Here is an 18,671-nt window from a genome sequence, read left to right on the forward strand (position 1 = left end):
GGATAGATGGAATGGGTTAATTCTATGGTTGAAAACTGTAAAATGATTTTTTTTCTATTCAAAGGAAACGAATTCCTCCAAAACTACTTATGTATGACATGTCAATAAGCGATATTTTGCGATAAATGTCACACACCGTGTTCTCCTCACCGTACAAATGATGGCGAGCTTTTGACGTTTTCGGCTCTGCTTTGATACATGAAAGGATTTTACATTAGCCCATGTCTAGGTACGGCTGATGTGTGTCTGTTTAAAACTATGGAACATTAATTTGCTCTCTAATCTAATTCATTCATATGACAATCTGTAAGTCTGTGCATAGGGTGGGGCCGATGATTCTCTCTCTTTCTCTCTCTCTCCGCAATTTTTCTACCGTAATTTTTTCTCTCTTGCTTTCCACATCTTCAAGTATCTCTTTTTTTCTCCTAGTCTCTCTCTCTCTCTCTCTGATATTCGTCTTGGTCTTGCAATTCTTCTAATCTTTTCTCTCTTGCCTTCCACATCTGGTGTAGCATCTTTTTTTCTCCTTCAGTCTCTCTCTCTCTCTCTCTCTCTCTCTCTCTCTCTCTCTCTCTGCCCCTCCCCCGCCAAGACCAAGACCAAGCGTTCCTCCCCAGGCTGCACCCATCCTAGCAGGGACGGTGCTCGGGGCGGGGCGGGGCGAGGCTTTGTTTACAGCGCCTCCCTTGCAGCAGCTGGCCGCCTCCTCAGCCTCGATCCCGCCGCCTCCACCATGCCGCCGCCCCTCAGGTAGGCCCTCCAGCACCCTAACGCCGCATCTGCATAGCCACAATGGGAGAAAATACAGAAGATAAAGTTGGGGTGGTATAAATCTACGGAAGTGGTACCCGTGTTTAACTATGTAATGGGTAACTCTCCTGAAATGAATGATGGTATTAGTGTGGATGTATAATTGCAGTATTTTTCCCTAGGGCAGTTGTTAAAGGCTTAAATAACAGATAATATGGTTTTAAGTATGTATCTACGGACATGGTACCCATGTTTAACTATGTAATGGGTAACTCGCCTGAAATGAATGGTGGTATTAGTTTTGGATGTATAATTGCAGTATTTATCCCTAGGGCAGTTGTTAAAGGCTTAAATAACAGAGGCTATGATTTTAAGTATGTATCTATGGACATGGGGCTCGTGTTTATCTATGTAATGGGTAACTGAAATAAATAGTCCTTTTGATGTATATTGCATAACTGCATTATTTTTTCACTAAGGCAGCTTTTGAAGGGTTAAATAATAGATAATGTGGCTTAAAGGTTAATCACAGCAACTAGGGTGGGTCAGGAATCTACACCATTGAGGCTTCATATCAATAGTTTAATGTGGGACATCACGAGCTGTCCTGTGTCTTTTCATCTCCTTTTTTTACCCATGAAGGAACTGTAGGATTTTCATTGCAATATTGTTGGACTCAGTTAAGCGAGAAGGCTTAGCGAGGGACAAAAAGTGCTGAAGAGTGGACTTATATTTTCTGACAGCATTGAAGCCCAGTCTTACACATAATTTCATTTCCAGTTTTAGCGAGGGATTTGCTTTTTTAATGAACTGCCCAAAGTATACATATCTATTTACTGTTTCTAGAGTTTCCTTTTAGAGTGGAAGGGGAGGGAGTCATTGGTGTTGTAAATAAGGGTGACTTTTGTATTTATATTAGAATAAATTAAAAAAAAATTATATTTACAGCTATAATTCCAGCATGCCACAGACTCCTCCACCATCACCTTCTTTAGCACCCACGGGCAAAAATACATAAATCATTATACCAGAGGTAGACCCGAGGGTAGCAAGCAGGAACATGGAGAAGGATTTTTGAGTCAGAAAAATTAAGGAGGGAACTATGTCAAATTCTTTGGTATGAGTGAACTTGTGGCATCGATTCTGTTTATGTTGGTCATTTTCTATGGAAGAACAAATTGTGATTATTGCTGTCAATGTATGTCTTTCCAACTTATTTTAATACACATTGAACAAACACATCACCATTATTAATAGCAACAGTCCGATATTTATGTTAGAAACTAGTGACTTTAAAATTATATGCATTGGAAGTATCTTGTTCCATGTTTTTAGTATGAATAATGATCAAAGCAATAATCCAAGACAGAGCATATAACATTAACTTGTTACGTATGATTATATTTATTATCAAGGTCGATGATATTAAGCCGCATTGAGTCTGTTACTTCCACCTTTTAAGCACTAATATTGTTTACCTTTATAACAGGATTTAAGAAGAATGTAGTGAAATGTCAAGATAAGTTCACAGACAGCTAATGCACCATAATGCTTCCACTAAGTGACATGCATCCACTGCAAGATGAAGCTGTTACGATTGAGCCACAGTATGATGGAGTGATCATGCTCAGCTCAGAGTCAGTGCTGTTCAGTGATGCAAAACCTCGTCCTGATGGAAGCAAGGTGTACCATGTGTTTGAGCGGACTCTGGGGGAGCCGGCCCAAGATGAAGTAGTGCAGAATGAGGACTTTCAGACCAGACAGGAGCAACTCTTTTCTCAGGCCCATGAAAACACTCTGCAGGGAATACAGCAGGTCAGCTATACTTGTCTTCAGAAATGTGACACTAATTATCCAGCAGTAATATTACTCCTTTTTTTTAGTGACAAGAAACTGAAGTGAAAGCTGATTTTCATTCACTAATTAGGAAGACTCCCAACTTCAATTCACATCCCAGTGTTGGAATAGCCGACAGCAGAATGACTGATCCATCTAGAGGTGCAGTTTTTATATATTTGATAAACAGAGACATGATCATTTAACTTTTTCTTTGTTTACAGGTACTTGCAGAAAGTGGTTTTGTCAACCAGGGATGGTGTGAAAGTAATGGGGCCGGGGTGCCGGTTAGCCCCACCTCGGAGCAGGGTTTCGCTGAGGATCCAACACTCATTTTTCCTCCAGGCTTGAATATCTCTGTTAATACCTCAAATTCGTGCATAGCCAGACACCATGAAGTACCCCGTTCAAAAGTAAGTTGCATTCATTAACTTGTTTAAATTATTGTGTTATACATATGGGATTTGTGTCCCTTATACATGATTTCAAGTAGTGTAAGTTTTCAATATCTTATTGTGGGTTTATAATAAGTAATATTATTGTGTTTCAGATTCACCAGTTTGAGATTGTTCTGCCTTTTGAGCATAAACGGCGACTTCTTAAAAGATTACTGAAGCATAAAGGAGTTGACTTTGTAGAATTTGAACCTGAAAATCATCGTATCATAATTAAGACAAGAAGATCTGTGCACACTATCCTGTCTGTCCTGCGGAGTGTTGACCCCAGTGCCCGACTCTTAGGGACCAGCAGGGACCCTGAGGAGACCAGAGACGGGGGCTTTAGTCAAGATTCAGGAAGGTAATAGAGGAACAAAAAATGTTAATTCGGAAGTTTTTATACTTACTTGTTTTATGGTATAATACCACTGTCTAGTGGCTTTTCAATCAATATGTTACTTTGATTGGAATTATCAATCTAAAATGTGCAAAACATTATTGACTGGATACTTGAAAAAATGGAATGGTTCTGGGTTTATCTTCTTTACGAAAGTTTTTTTTCTTTCATCACAGTAACTGATGTAGTTTAAGTTAGACATGGGATAATATAAATTAATAGCAATAGACTATTACAGGGGTTTAAAGTACCTAACATATGTGTGATTGACAGTTAAGAAAAGCATTAAAATGGCTTTACTATTCACATCTCACCAACCTACTCTTCCTCTATTAATTTTTAATAGGTAATGGGTGTGTTTTAGTTCCAACTCATTCATGTTCTCTAATAAAGTTCTCTACTTTTTGTCCCCTCAAACAGGTTCAATGGAGGGCTGTGCATGCAACAATGAAAAGCTCCAAACTGTTAAAATACTTTTCAAATAGGCCAATAACATTAAAGGGGAACTTCCTGAAGTTGATATAAAAATATGTACATAATTTCTTTCAGACTTTAGGAATTTTTCAGTATCATATTAATATACCTTACATTTGTGGGAAGAATCAACCTAAATGAAAATCCATACAATACGTACATTGTTGATGGAGTGGAAGACACTGCATTTTGCACTCCTGCTTCCTTTTTCCCTATTGACTTGACTAACACATGTCACACCATCCCATTTAACTGTGAACCATGATAAACAAGCATTAGAAGAGAAAGCCACATTGTTTTCAAACTCCCCATTTGTCAATGTTTCTTACTAGTCAACTGCAGAAATAAATGTCCAAATGCTCCACAAATAAATATTTAACACTAAAAGTAATTGCTAAATCTGAGGGAAAAAGAAAAACTAAGCTTAGTCCATCAGAATCTAGTGTTGATTTACTGTTACGATTACAAGAATGCGAGTGCCTCTGTGTGCATGAACGGAGAGCTGAGTGAGAGTTTGGATGATGGTGTGGTGTGAGATGGGTGTCAATCACGAATATTCTTGGTGGAAATGAGATATATAAGATGTTCATTGTGTTGTGTCAAATTGGGGTGAAGAAAGCAATGGAATCATGTATGAGTGGTTTGGTATGGGTGTAACAGCAAAAGGAGTGGATTGTGGAGTGACTGAATGAGTATAGCATGGTGCTCTGAGATGGTTTGGAGATGTGATGAGAATGAAAGAGGATGACTTTGTGAAGAAAGTATATGAGGGTAGGATTGAAAGAGAGAGTGTCTGGGGGAAGACTAGTGAAATGGATCAATAAAATGGATAAGTATTGGAGAGGGAGAGTTGATAGGCGAGGGATCGAGCATGCTACGAGGGAGTGCTGGAACAAGTTATTTTGGAGATGCCTTTGCCATGACCACCCTCTCGAGGGAAGTTCCCTTGAGGGAAGAGGGCACTGAAAATATAGATATAGTATACATACATATACACACACACATACACAATCGCACACACACATGTATATATATTTAGTTGGACATCATCAAAATAATTTATTTCCTTTCATCTGGCATTATTTTTCTAAGTACGTATCCATTTCACCTATATTGTTGTTATAAGAAAAGAACAGATATGTCATTTTTGTGGTGCCTGTTACAGGTTATTAACTTACTGTGTCCTTCCAGAATGTAATAATGCTCAAACTTGTTATTTGTACTCATTAGTGTATCTTTATATATCTAGTAACTTGCTTAATACCCAACCATGATGCTTTGATGGGTCCAATACTTCATGTGAATGTGTTAGAGCCATGTATGTGATGTCATAAGAACTAAGAAAACAATGAAGTTGAGGAGTCTAAATCCTTTTTTGGCGAGTTTGATTTTCAGTGAAAGAAAGTAAATATCTGAAGGCAAAGCAATCTTTCCAAAAGGTGCCTCATATATATATTCTTCTGAATGGAGGCTCTCACAAAGTTGCAGCAAACAAAAAATTGACAGCATCAAACACAAATTAATGGAGATAAAAATGCAGTCATGGAACAAATTTTCTCTGATGAATTTAAGATAGTAAAACTGACAATATGGAACATTATTCTTATTTTTAGCAGCAGTAATGATAAATGTTTGGTGGTTATAAACACTATATAAATGTGAGTTCAGTCAAGAAGTTGTTGTTGAGTGAGGTTTTATTTGAGAATTTTAAGAGGTTGTTGCTTGTATATTATATTTTTCTGTAAGGTTAAAACCAGGTCTTCTAATCAAAGCTATTCTAGTTGTATATTGTCATGTAGGGCCGTAAATATTATAGGCACTCTTGCAATAAAAAATATGCTCCTGACATGATAGAAGCAGTGGGTGACTATAGGTATTGCATAGTATTTATATCTTAGTTCTTGCCAACTATTTTTGTATTTTGCATTATTTCTTTCTTAGAAGAAATTGTTATTTTATCCTTGATAGGGTATATAAAGCAGACCCTGCCTTGCACAAAATCCTTGAGAGTAAGAATGGTACTCAGTTCCTCTCAGTTGATTTTTATTTATTTTTTGTTATTTGCAAATTAAACCATGAAACCAAGACTGTCCTGTCGATGGAGGAGGTGCTGTGTACTTTTTGGACATTCATGCATGCATGTATGTATATAGTAAAAGTACGTTAACCTGAGTTGTAGGGGACCAGCCATGCCTGTTTATCGGATATGCTGTATTAATGAAAGGAACTAGTACATGTATGAATAACCAGGTGGTACTACATGAATGAATAATTAGATGGTACTACTACATGTATTTCCATTTTGATATCTGCTCCCCCTCTACCTATGAAGTACTGTGTTATGAGTTCCTGAGCTGGACGTCTCCCTATGGCTCTCACCCCTTGTGCCAATGAATCTGTGTGACAAGAAAGGCGAGGGAGGAGGAATGTTGTGTTTCCATGAGATAACTGGCAGATGTCAGCTGAGGTTGCTCCAACCAAAATAAAGAACTTAAGGATGGACAAACCACAGCTGACAGGTGGACGTGACAACTGGTGGTATGTGTGTTCAGGCTACCAAGACATTCCTGTGATAAATTCTCTCATTTTTGCATACAGGGTGTTCTAGTTGTAGAAGAATATCTCTTATAAACATATGTGTATGTACAGTTCTCCAGTTAGTTGAGGTATGAACTGGATCAAAAGTTCAAATAAGGCACGCTGCCTTTAAGTGGTTGCTATGCGGATGGGTGGGAGGGAGGGACAAGGGAAAGAAGGAGAATGTGGCAGGGAAGTTGGTTGGGGCAAGAGTGGGAGGAGGTGGAAGTGCAGGAATGATGTTCCACTATAGAATTGAAAATATGCATGACCCATTGCCTTTATAACAATAAATCATGTTGATAAAACACTGCACTTCACAAAGGCTTACTCTAGGACATGAGGACTGTGTGCTTGTAGTAAGACTGTGTGTTTCCAAAAAGTGCTCATCATATTTTGAGGACTTGCTTGATCACAATGAAATCTAAACACACTGAATTTAATTTCCTTTAAAATTTCAACTGTACACTTATTCAACTTCTCAAGTAACCCTGGATGGTGAAGTATATAGACCTTTGGTGACATAGCTTGTTTTGATAACAGTCAACCATAATATCCACCTCTCGCTCTGTTCCACCCTCCTGCCCATGCTCTCCCCCCTTCACTCTCCCTCCACACCTCACTCTCTCCCTAGTCCCTTCCACCGTCCACCTCTCCCCTCCTGTCCACCCTGCAAACCGCTGGGGGCAGCACATTTAGTTTGAACTATCAGTTCAGCTCACACCTTCCACCTGAGGGAAAACCAGACCAGATTATTTCTGGTTGGATCAAAAAAAGCAAACGGTTGGATTTGCTGGACTATTGGTGACTGCATTAACAGACTTTTACTGTATATTAGTAAATATATGTATGCCTGTCCATAGAATAAAAGAAGAAGAATAAAAGCTGCCATTAGGAATGCTAGGGCAACACCTGCTAGCATGTCTGTAGCCTTTCAGAGTGAGTAGAGAGTGAGGAAATCATCAAGTGTCTGAGTCGTGGTTTGGGAGCTTTGTACGTTAATGCTACAAGGTACATGAATATGTTGCAGGGGATGTTCATGGCTCTAATCAACTTTCTGGATATTGTCTACCTAAGTCACTATGTCATTACTTCTAGGAAGAAGATTGGTTTTCTCACATGATATTGATTATGACAATAAAATGTTGCTTATGTAAGAAGAGCGTAAATTAGAATTTTGTTACCTTACTCCAGCTAGGTGTGCTCTTGTGCATTAAGTCAAAGCAGCATTTGTCTGTGTATAGTACAATTCAAACTCATGTATGTGCACATAACATACAAACACATTAAATAATTTCTACCTAATAGACAAGTAAGTATGTGGTGTGGTGTGCATGCACTAATGTATATTTGGTAGTATTGTGAGAGAATTCAGTTTAACAACAAATTACCACTGAGGCAATTTGATGGCTTTGCTTGCAGTTTAAGACATCTTGATAAATGTAAATTCATAATTAAAATGTCAAATACTAATTTAGACATATTGTATGTACATTCTTGTGCTCATATAGAATAAGATTTCCTGTCCCCATAATTTTACACACACACACACACACACACACACACACACGAAGTGTATGTTGGGATTATATGAACGCACACATCGTAATAGATTTTTTAAAGTTAGTTACATACTGTAATTTTTGTTTGGGTAGTAATTTCCTGGGATATACTGAGAACCTCTTTGCACAGAGTGAATTAGGGAGGGAGGAGAGCATGAGGAAGTGATCTATCTTACTTAAGTTGTAACTGCATGATCATTGTCACTACATGAGAACACATGGTGTGAAATACATTTGGCCCAAAGTGACTGAAGCTTCTGGGGGACTACAATGAGCATACTTTTTGTTATACTTTTATCATCCCACTAAGTGATTATATTATAGTACTGAAATGGATGAAAAGATTTATTCATCCATTATAACATCAGAAACATTTTGATAGTATCCATTAAAGACAAAATTACTTTCAATTCAACCTAAACTGAAAAAAAGTATTTAGTTGCTTATTATTATTTTGAAAGCTGGCCCCTTGCCAAGTTTATGATGCTGAGTACAAACGAAGCCTCTTGCTAAAGGCTGTAAGCATCAAGAACACAAAATGGTCAGTAACATTTTTGGACCATCCTTATAAAAGTTTGACACAAATTGAATATCAGTGATGTCCTTTCATATAAAAGCATTTTTTTTTTTTGTGCTGCCTATAGTGTCAGTAGGCTTTCTTGAGGGGTCTCTTGGACAACCCCAGCCTGTTAGTGGCGCAGGTGAATTTATTTATAGTGGCTGCCGTGATATATGTGCTTGGCCCATGCTGCCCCCCGGTGTTCAATGTGAACAAAGTTGCTAAAGTTAGGGTTGATTGAAGATCTGGGTAGCATGTGGGTAATCTTCTGCCACTCTGCTATGGTTGAAAATTGTCAGCATGCATTGGTGGGACTTGAACCTGGGTCCCTGGGATCACCACACCCGCATGCTGACCACTCAGCCACCGCTGCTGCTACATAAGGCATGCAAAGTAACTTGCATGACTGATCATGCATTTTGATTTATTCTGATTCCTATTCAGAAACATTTCTAGGAATTGTGATTTTAAAAATTTCAATTGGGTGAATACCAGACACGTAAGTTTTTCTCGATTCTAAAAATATCTAAAGCATTAAAGCTGCCTTCTTTTACTCATCAAAAAAAGTATATTTGCAAAGAGGATCACAAAATATGGCCAGAGATTGTGCCCAGTGTGGTCTCCCATAAAAAATTCATACATTTTGTTAACATGTGGTGCCATGACATGACCAGCTTTTATAGTAAAATAGTCCTTTTGATACTCAATTTTTATAGCTTTCTCTGGCTGATATAAACTTTATGGAAGTGTAAAGCAATGGTGCCATAAAACATGTTGAGTATACCTATTTTGTATTGCCAAGATATTCTAGGGAAAAAATTGATCATATTTCAACATTATAATGTAAGAGAGGATGAAAGTTTTCAGTTTGTAATGTGCAGTTCAGTAATATAGACTGGTGAGGTCCTAAACTCTTAGAGTCATGAGGCCTCATGTCAATGTTGCACCAGAGGGTGTCACATAGATGCATACCAAGACAAGGCCTTGCCAGGGTCTCCTCAAAACTTAAAACATTTACATATTTGCCTTATGATTTCTTTATTTTTCTCTCAGCATCCCAGTTCAACAAGTTCTGTATTCTTAATTCACCCCATCGTTAGGAAGAAATCTCTGCCCACCGACAGTAACACTAAGGTTCATCAATTGGCATATAAGACACCAGCTCTGATTTACATGCATGTACTGTAATGGTGGTAGTAGGTGTTGATATATGTTGGCCCTGCATGTAACCATGAATTTTTACTTTGAGCTCAGAACTATTGGCCCTCAGCTTTCAGAATGGGCCTGAATTCAGCTTTCTTGCTCAAGGGTGTGTGAACTGTGACACTGAACTTACATGAGGCCCAAGGCCGTAGCTTGTTGATCCGAATAAATCTGGCACCGATGGAATGGTATTTACAAATGTGCTTTCATATTTACATTTAAACTTGATTTTGCCCTGGTAACCTTTGATATAGTCTCTATGATAATTATAAGTATCCACATTATGTATTTCCTTCTGGAACTGGCAATGGGATGTTTCTGAAAAAGTATACGTAACCACAAGATGGCTCTTACTCACTGGTAATACATGCACTCTTAATTAAGGTATATTTTTAGTGAATTATAGTTCTGTATTTCAGGCAGTTTGGTAGTGATCTTTACTTTATGTAACTTTATCAGTTCAGAACACTTCAGAAAAATGCAGCTGAAAATGAATTCATATGATGATGATGATCATCATCAGTAACTTTCTTTTCCTGCAAAGGCAGTGAGGCGAGTCAAGGCCATGTGACCGTTATGTCAAATGTTGTAGGCAAAAATAAATGAAAGGGAGACATTCCCTAACCTCAGCCTCTTGTATTCTTGGAGCTGTGTCCTTTTAGTTGGCTCTTGCAACATGCAGTCAGACATGGAGACTTTCTCATCTCCATGTATTAGTGAAATACACATTCAACTCCTGGTTTAGAAAAAAATAAAAATAAATAAATAAAAATAACCATTCAATATTTTTTCAAGGTCGATTTTCCCTAAAATTCCCACCCAGAGGATAACAGTGCCCAAGGAGACTGTACTTACTCTCCTTGGCACTGCCTGTATATGGAATGTTGCCTATTCATTAAACATGTGATGCACCAGGCGTTGCTGAAAGGGGCAGGGCATGGCAGTTCTCACAGACCAGCACTGGGCCAGCAGTGTGACATTGAGAGGGTTGACTTTAGGCCTCAAAAATGTCCTTGGCATCCTTATTAAACTTTCTATAATAACAATAATGGTAATTTCAAGAAGACCCATTGATTCATGACTTTACCATGCAGCCATGATTCGCCCTGCATACACATCATGATAAACATCTTTCACGCCAGGTTCTTTAGAATCTTCAGTCATCACTCCTACACAGCAACGATACCTTTCCCTGGTTGGAGAAATGCCAATAAAGTGGTGCAGGCACTGAATCCTTTGATGAATCTGAAGATGGTTAAGGTGGCATTCAAATAAAATGTCAAGATGAGAAACAGTCTTGGTTTGACATACTCTCCAGTAAACATAACATTTTCTAAGTAGTTTTGCAGAAATCACTCAAACCAGGGGGTCGAGTCATGCCGAGTTGAGTTGATTCTAGTCATGGATATTGCCAAACCCATTTTTTTCCCATTAGTCATCGCAAATCTGCTGTGGTGAGAACATTATACAACTTGAGGATTTGATATATCTTGCTCAGGATCCAAGTTACTGAACACAAAGATCATAAAAATAATATATGCCTGAAACAAATACAAGCCTTATCTTAAAAGTATGGTTAGTCTTACCTCAAAAATATGGCTATTCTTATTTAAACTCCAATGTGACATCTGTGGTTAGTATCCACTGGTAAAGCTGAAGAACAACTCCATCTATTTTCTTCTTTTTCCTTTCCTATCACCTACAAACTTGGAGACCTGGGGGAATACATGTGGATTTTGGGTGGAGGAAGCACACGTTACTGATATATGAACCCAGTAACATCTAGGGGCTGTGTTTTGGCCTTAACCCGGTAGCAGCAATGAGCTAAATTTGTGGCTTTACCGTGTAGCAGCGACACGACAAATTTGTGCCAAAAAATAGATTTGTGCCCCCAAAATAGATGATACATAAACTGATTACAAATGCTTTGATATATATTATGAAATGTTTTTTGTGAGTGATGATTTTTCTCATTTTTCTCGCTTAGAGGGACCATTAAAAAACAAGATCCCCGCTGCTACCGGGTTAATGCTAACATCAAATAGTAGCTTATGCCAGCCCCACGCCAAAATGAATCCACCACTATGAAATTTCCTACATCTACTGTTTCACCTAATTTTTTTGTGGTATTATCATCATCCTCATAATTCTGTTCAGCAAGTTCCAGATGTAATTAAATGGATCAGTAATAAGCACTGGATGACAACAATTTGAATGGTGCCATCTTAAGCAACACTTTTCTATTCTATGACGAGCATCCTACATTTGCATTAGCTTACCTACTAGAATTCTGCATTGATGCTATTAATGTTGGTTATCTAAATATTTTTCATTTTCTATAAGGGTAAACCAATACAAAAATTACCTGTATGTGGAACTTGGAATGACACAGCATGTATTACTTCTTACAACTGCTACAAAATGTATTAATTTATTTTCAACATCAATAACACTTGAGGAGATTATTTGTAGATTTTTTATTATATACAATAAAACCAGTGACTTAACTGATGTACGTATTTTCACTGTTCTGCCTCACTGCTGTAATGGGTACAGGTCACAGCTTGTTGGTATAGTTATTCTTAATTATCTTCAGTTCTTCCCTCTCCAGAGATTCTTGCCTATTCTTAATTTTTTTTAATCTCTCCTTTTCCATCAATTCCTTGATGAGAAACTCCGGTAGTCGCTTGCCCTTAAAGGTCCGTGGGGTAGGCTTTATCTTGGTGACCTGCAGGACATCTCTCACATAGTTAACAGCATCAAAGGACTCAAATTTACGCACTTTGGCCATCTGGGTTGCCTGTGAAAAAATATGAAAACTTTGTTACAGATAAGTGGTTGAACTTTTAACTAATAAGATACTAAAAAAATATATTCTATCCCTGACTAATAAAGGTACACAAGGAAAAAAAGGTTTGGCATCATCCATTTATTGGATATACAAGCCATTTAAATGCTCCTTTAATACCTGTGTCTGATCGAATTAGTCATCCTATTTTCGTGTCAGCAAAACTTGCAGATGTTACTAGGTATAATGCAGTGAAGACTGTTGATGTAAATGATAAAGAATAATGGACCTAAGACTGATGTTGGAAATTATGTACTAGACTTGACCTGGGTCTGGGCTCAGTTCTAGTGTTGACAATGGTGACAGGGAAGTTTTGTATAGTAGTCCACTAGATGTTTAAGTTTTATTTTTGTCAATGGTGAGTAAACTAAGGACATTAATAAGTAATACACTAAAAACACACCTGGAAGAGTTTTTCTTTCTTATATTCTCTCTTTTGCCGCCTCTTCAGCAACACAAACCTCATCTTCTTTCGTAGTTTTCTCAATTTGTGTTTCTTCATTTTCTTTCTTCTGATTACTATCAGTCTGGCTGCTTGTTTCTCAGGTACCTGTGGCCAGGAACAAATTATTACTTTATTTTGGTTTATAGGGATGTGGTGGCCCTATCATCCACTTCTTTGTATTGCAACCAGCATAGGTGGCTAACCAACCCCTCTACGAGACATGAAGGAAAACAACTTGGTACAATATTTGTACTTTGTGTGTGTAGTTTGTTCTAAGTTACCTGGGCAGAAGGTGTTTCCACTGGTTGCTGTGGGCCAAGTGGTTCAATTTTCTCCATGATATTCAGAATTGAAGGAAGGTCTTTCTCTATCATCACTTCATTATAAAGTGTGGGAACAGTAATTGAGACTGGTTTCACCAAAGATGGTAATCTGAAAATTGAATGGCAGATGTTACAGACATCATCAAGATGAAATAAAAAAGTATGATGGCCATTGACCCATATGCCACAGCCATCACACTGTAGATGAGGTTCTATCTATTCCTATCTATTTCAGCAGCACTAAACAATCAAAGGCCCTCTTCCTACATAACAAAGTATTTCACTGAAGTTTATGAGTCCCAAGTCTCTTCAAAAGTAAGAAAAGAAAGGATAAAATGATATTGGCTTACCTATAGTCTGTAGCATTTGTGAGAGGGCTTGCTGAGGCTTTGGCTTGGACCTGTGATGACAAATAGGCCTCAGTAGGGGATAATGTTAAGCGTCGAAAATTTAAGAGCAGATCATGGTTTGTTTCTTGAACCCGAGTGGTGCTAGCAGTGGGCACCCTCTTACAGGACACAGCTGGGCCTGGAAAATATAAATAAATGAAAAGAGAAATAATGAAACACAATAAGATGAGTGTATAAATAATGGCAGCTGATGGAAAACACTTTCAGTGCTCTGTATTTGATCTTTTAACTAAACCATGAATCATTAGCCTTCTATAAATAAAACCCATGTATATCAAACTGCCTGTCATGATATTGGTGGAGTTTGTGTATGGATTTTTCAATAGTGTACAAGAATATTGCATTTATTTCTAGACAAAGGGTTCTTATAATCCAGTCATTCTTTATTTTGACGATGCTCACCCAGCTGTAGAAAACTTCTGGTGGACAGCACCACCCTCATGCTCTCGAGGACACCCATTCTTCAGGCTGCATAGCACACCTGCAAGTCAGATGAAGGATAGAGATGTAGTAACCAACAAGTCAAAATTCTGGTAATTGTAAACTCATTTCCTTGGTGTTGGCAAAGTAACATCTGCAAAATGCTTGAAGGATTAGTTGCCAACCTTCCCCCATCCACTACAGAGGCACATCACAGTGACAGACCTGGGGGACAGTGTGGAGGTAAGTCTCATCCCCCTGATTTGGTTTGTCCCATCCTGATCTGCAATCTGTAGGTAGAATGGATGTTGGGTGGGAGGGAAGGATGACTACTCTACTACTTGTGGATCCTGGTGGCCTCCATAAGAACAGGGGTTGTCTCTGGTTCTTCTCTTTTCTCTCTTTCTCTTTTGTTTGTTTTTCTTCTTTTGTTTCTCTTTGTCTTTGTTCTTTGCAAGGTTTTCTTTCTGTTTCTTTTGCATTTCTCTTGTTGGAGTTTGGTTCCTGTTCTTTTCTTAGTTTTCCTTCAGTTCATAACATATTCATTCATAAGGTTCTGGTTAAGTGTTTTCCAGTTTTTCTCTCCATGGATGATCACAGTCAGAGAACATCTTTTTTTTGAACCTCAGGACTTGAAACCTCTTTCCTTTCTTCCTCATCCCTACCTCTTTTCTTCTTTCCTCTCTCTCTATCCCTCCTTCCTTCTCTCTTCAACTGATCCTTCTTCTTGAGTTTCAGCTTTTCCTGGTCTCCTTCTTCTTCTTCCTCTATTCTTCCTCCACACAACTAGCTCTACCTCATTTTCTAACCATCCTCCTCTACTCACTACTCTTCCTCTCAATCTCCTCCTCCTTCAACTTCCCCAAATCCCTCTCTTCTCCCCTTCTCTTCCTTACTTCCTCTTCTGACTTGAGTCCCTTTCTGACTGTAGTTCTACTGTCTCTGCATTCCAATCTCATGGATCTTCATGGATGAATGGAGTCTATGCAAGTGGTCCTTCCAATAGTCTCTCTTCAAAAACCTTGGGGAAAAACTTCTCGACCTTGTAAAAGGAGAGCCTTGTAAATACTGATGCATTGATTGTCTTGCTCCTCCATTGTTTGCAGTAGAGGAAAATTGTGGTTAAGGTGAATTTCAAATTTGTGTTCAGGTCAATCTGAGTCAATCCTTGGACCATTGGAGGCTGCAAGTAACTTCAAGTCATGAAACAATTCATTTCTCCAAAAAAGATTTTCATCATCAAAATATCAATCCTCAAAAAATATCAACAAAAAATCATTTTCGTAAAAAACCCCCAGTTGGATAATTGTTTTTACATTACTACTAGCCTAATGGTAGTTCATCCTTTTTGATGACTCCCTTTTTTTCTGAATTTTCACAAAGAAGTGGTTTTTTTATTTTTTTTAAATGAGTTTTAATAGATTTAGACAAAATGCACAGTAAACTTTGTCCATAAAGTTGCCTCCAGGGAGTGCCATTTCCTCATGTTTTATGTGTCTTTTTACAGTTCATTTCAGTTCAACAAACTATTTTTTCCAAGTTAAAAAACTTTCTTGCTGTGGCAAAACTTAATGGCACCTCAAACTTCATTCAGCACAAGTAGCACTTTCATCAGCACCTTTGTTTCACCTACTTTCAATACGAAGCCCATAATTTACTGGAAAACAACTTTTTACCTCTACTATCTGCTTTACTTCTTTTCTGTTTTTTTCTCACCTTTAAACTCAGTGTCAGCCTCTGAAAACTCATTGTGTTTAACTCTATTGTTTTTTTTCATTTTCTGCACATGGTTTCTCCTTTTTATTTGCATTTTTCATTCATCCTTTTTAAAAGTACATGTATTATTTCTAACAGTAATTTTCTTTTTTTTGCATTTTCATTTGACCTTTTATCCTTTTTTTTTTTTGTATTTTTTCTCTTTATCCTTTTATTTTTTCTTTATCCTTTAGAAATCTTTAAGGCCAGATGTATATTTAAGGCCCAGATTTTTGCCCACATCTCATGTTTTTTGTCTTATATCCTTTTTCTTTCATTACTTCTTACTTAAGCTTACTTCCACTTTCACCTTTCACCACTTTCACTGTCACTTTTTCAATCTTTTTGAGCCATAATGAACAAAAATATCAAAAAAAACAAAAAAATGAACAAAGAAGAACAAGTCAAAAGCAGCGTGACCAGCGTGACTGACAAGGTTTCCAGGTCCACCCATTCCAATCCAAAGTGTGGGCTAAAAATTTTTCAGTGTGTTTTGGGAATTTTTCAGGGAAAAATCTGGGCAGTTTTAGTCGGAGGTACACGGTTTTGAGGCTTTACTACACTGGTGGCTTGGCTGGTGGTGATTGGTTTGTTTTTTTGTGTTCACATTGTTTGTGTCACTTGCAACACAACAGTGCTGAACAATGGAACCAGCCATTTCAATGCATGTTTTCAATAATTTTTATTTTTATTTTTTTTTTTTTTTTTTTTTTAATATTTTTTTCTAAAATTTTCATATAGCATTATTTTGACTTACTATACAGTTTAGTGGTATTAAAAATTTAGAATACAAGAAATAAATATATTTTTATAATTTTCCCACATAAACAATGGTATGTTGTTTTAAAATTATTCCAAAAGTGATATTATATATAATAAATATATATATATATATATAAATATTATTTATGCTAGAAATAATAAAATAGAAAAATAAAATACGGTATTATAAGTGTAAAGCAGTGTGCTAAGCAGTGTAAACAACCTCCCTTAAGACTATGTAATGCTCCATTTGGAGGGACTGAAGGTAGCTGAAGTGAGCAGCAGTGTGGTGCCTGCTGAAGAATGCATCAGTGGCAAAATTTTTTTTCAACACTGCCTTCACTATTATATATATTATGATTTATATGATGATTTTATTTATGCTAATTTTTTTGACTTCTCTTTCCCTTGCATGTAGGAAATACCTGCTGATGCATCTTTATTAATGCATATCTATTAATGGATGAAGTGTTGTAGGATATATATCAATGAATACTTACTTTTTGCCAAACACACATTACACAAAACATGAATAATCTTTTTTTAACATAAAATTTTGGTAAATATGATAGTCTCTGATATTACTAAAATATTATGCTAGTTAAAACCTGAGAATTAAAGCCTTTGAACGCCAGCACACCACAGCACGCTAGGCTCTGCTCTGCACCAGATGGCAAGAGTCAGAATGATTCCAACAATGAAGGAGTCAGTTCAATTTTGGAGATTGGAAGGACAAATTTGAAATAAAAATGTGTTTGGGAATGAAATCGAATTGAAAGAAGGTTCAATCATGAGGTACACTACCTTTAAATAAGCTCTATCATACAGGCAGGTTATGGGAGGCTTATGTAATATATAAATACAAATTATTCTATAGTTCTATACAAGTTGCACCTGTTACTTGTTTAGTTCTTTTTTGTTTATTGACTTATTTTTATTTTTTTGTTTATTTGTATATATATATATAGCATTTTAAAAAGATCTACATAACACATTTGACATTGTGGCAGAAAATGAATGATATAATCATGAAATTCATTCTATCTCTATAAAAAAACATGAACCACATAAGATAATCATTGGTTGGGTGAAGCCGTAAATTGTCCGAACAAATAAACACCAAGGCAGCTAGGTTCATTACGAACAATTACACTTGAACGCCCGGAATCACAACACGGATTAAACAACAGATATATAAACATGGAACCTCTTCACCTACGCAGACAAGCACACAGACTTACAGTTATGTACAAGATCACAAACACTCGCATTGACATTGACCCACACACATACTTACACAACGCAGTCAACATACTCATAACACACACATCCATAAATACCAAACATACCACACAAACACTGACGCATACAAGCACTCATACTTTCCCCGCACCACACGTGACTGGAAAAGCCTCCCTCAACAGATTTTAGACTGCGGTACAATAGACTCATTTAGAAAACAAATACATACTTGTCACCACAACACACCAACATTAACAATTACACTTGATTCACTTCCCCCTGCACACTCGTCTCCCCCGTCCACCCAACAGCCAATATAAATATGCGTGTTTATAGGTTAGATCCAGACGTCTTCCTCACCCGGCTGTTCTATCACCGGACCACCGTGACTATGGGGTTTAGCCTCTTAACATCAAGTAATCAGGTGTTAATCGTATCAGAATGCACAGATCTTACTATATCCTTGCATTTCTTGACATAGTGGCTTAAACTGGCCTTAAAATACAGCCATACACACCTTCGCCTCTCGCCGCCACTCAGCGTGTTGTTGTTGTCCTCAGCCGTGGCTTGAACCTGATCTGGATGTCACAGCTGCGGACGACGGGCGGAGGCGAGCTTAAGGGTTAATGATTGATTGATTGATTGATTGATAGTTTATTGTTGCAGGTAAA

General features: G+C 37.5%; 2 protein-coding genes across 2 annotated transcripts; one reads left to right on the forward strand and one right to left on the reverse strand.

The window, feature by feature from the left end:
- The first annotated feature begins 582 nt into the window (after positions 1-582).
- Positions 583-10,424, forward strand: LOC126999858 (uncharacterized). Its single transcript, XM_050862934.1, has 5 exons — positions 583-750; positions 2,240-2,565; positions 2,811-2,999; positions 3,137-3,384; positions 3,841-10,424. Exons 2-5 carry the CDS (start codon positions 2,299-2,301, stop codon positions 3,869-3,871), a joined length of 735 nt encoding a protein of 244 aa, XP_050718891.1. The 5' UTR covers positions 583-750; positions 2,240-2,298; the 3' UTR covers positions 3,872-10,424.
- A 1,832-nt stretch (positions 10,425-12,256) lies between these two features.
- Positions 12,257-18,595, reverse strand: LOC126999857 (uncharacterized). The gene is made up of 6 exons (XM_050862933.1): positions 18,518-18,595; positions 14,224-14,302; positions 13,762-13,939; positions 13,370-13,520; positions 13,047-13,193; positions 12,257-12,595 (listed from the first exon to the last, which is right to left on the reverse strand). Exons 2-6 carry the CDS (start codon positions 14,279-14,281, stop codon positions 12,353-12,355), a joined length of 777 nt encoding a protein of 258 aa, XP_050718890.1. The 5' UTR covers positions 14,282-14,302; positions 18,518-18,595; the 3' UTR covers positions 12,257-12,352.
- Between the last annotated feature and the right edge of the window lie 76 nt (positions 18,596-18,671).

Source organism: Eriocheir sinensis, chromosome 17 (genome assembly GCF_024679095.1).
Source record: "Eriocheir sinensis breed Jianghai 21 chromosome 17, ASM2467909v1, whole genome shotgun sequence".
NCBI classification, from domain to species: domain Eukaryota; kingdom Metazoa; phylum Arthropoda; class Malacostraca; order Decapoda; family Varunidae; genus Eriocheir; species Eriocheir sinensis.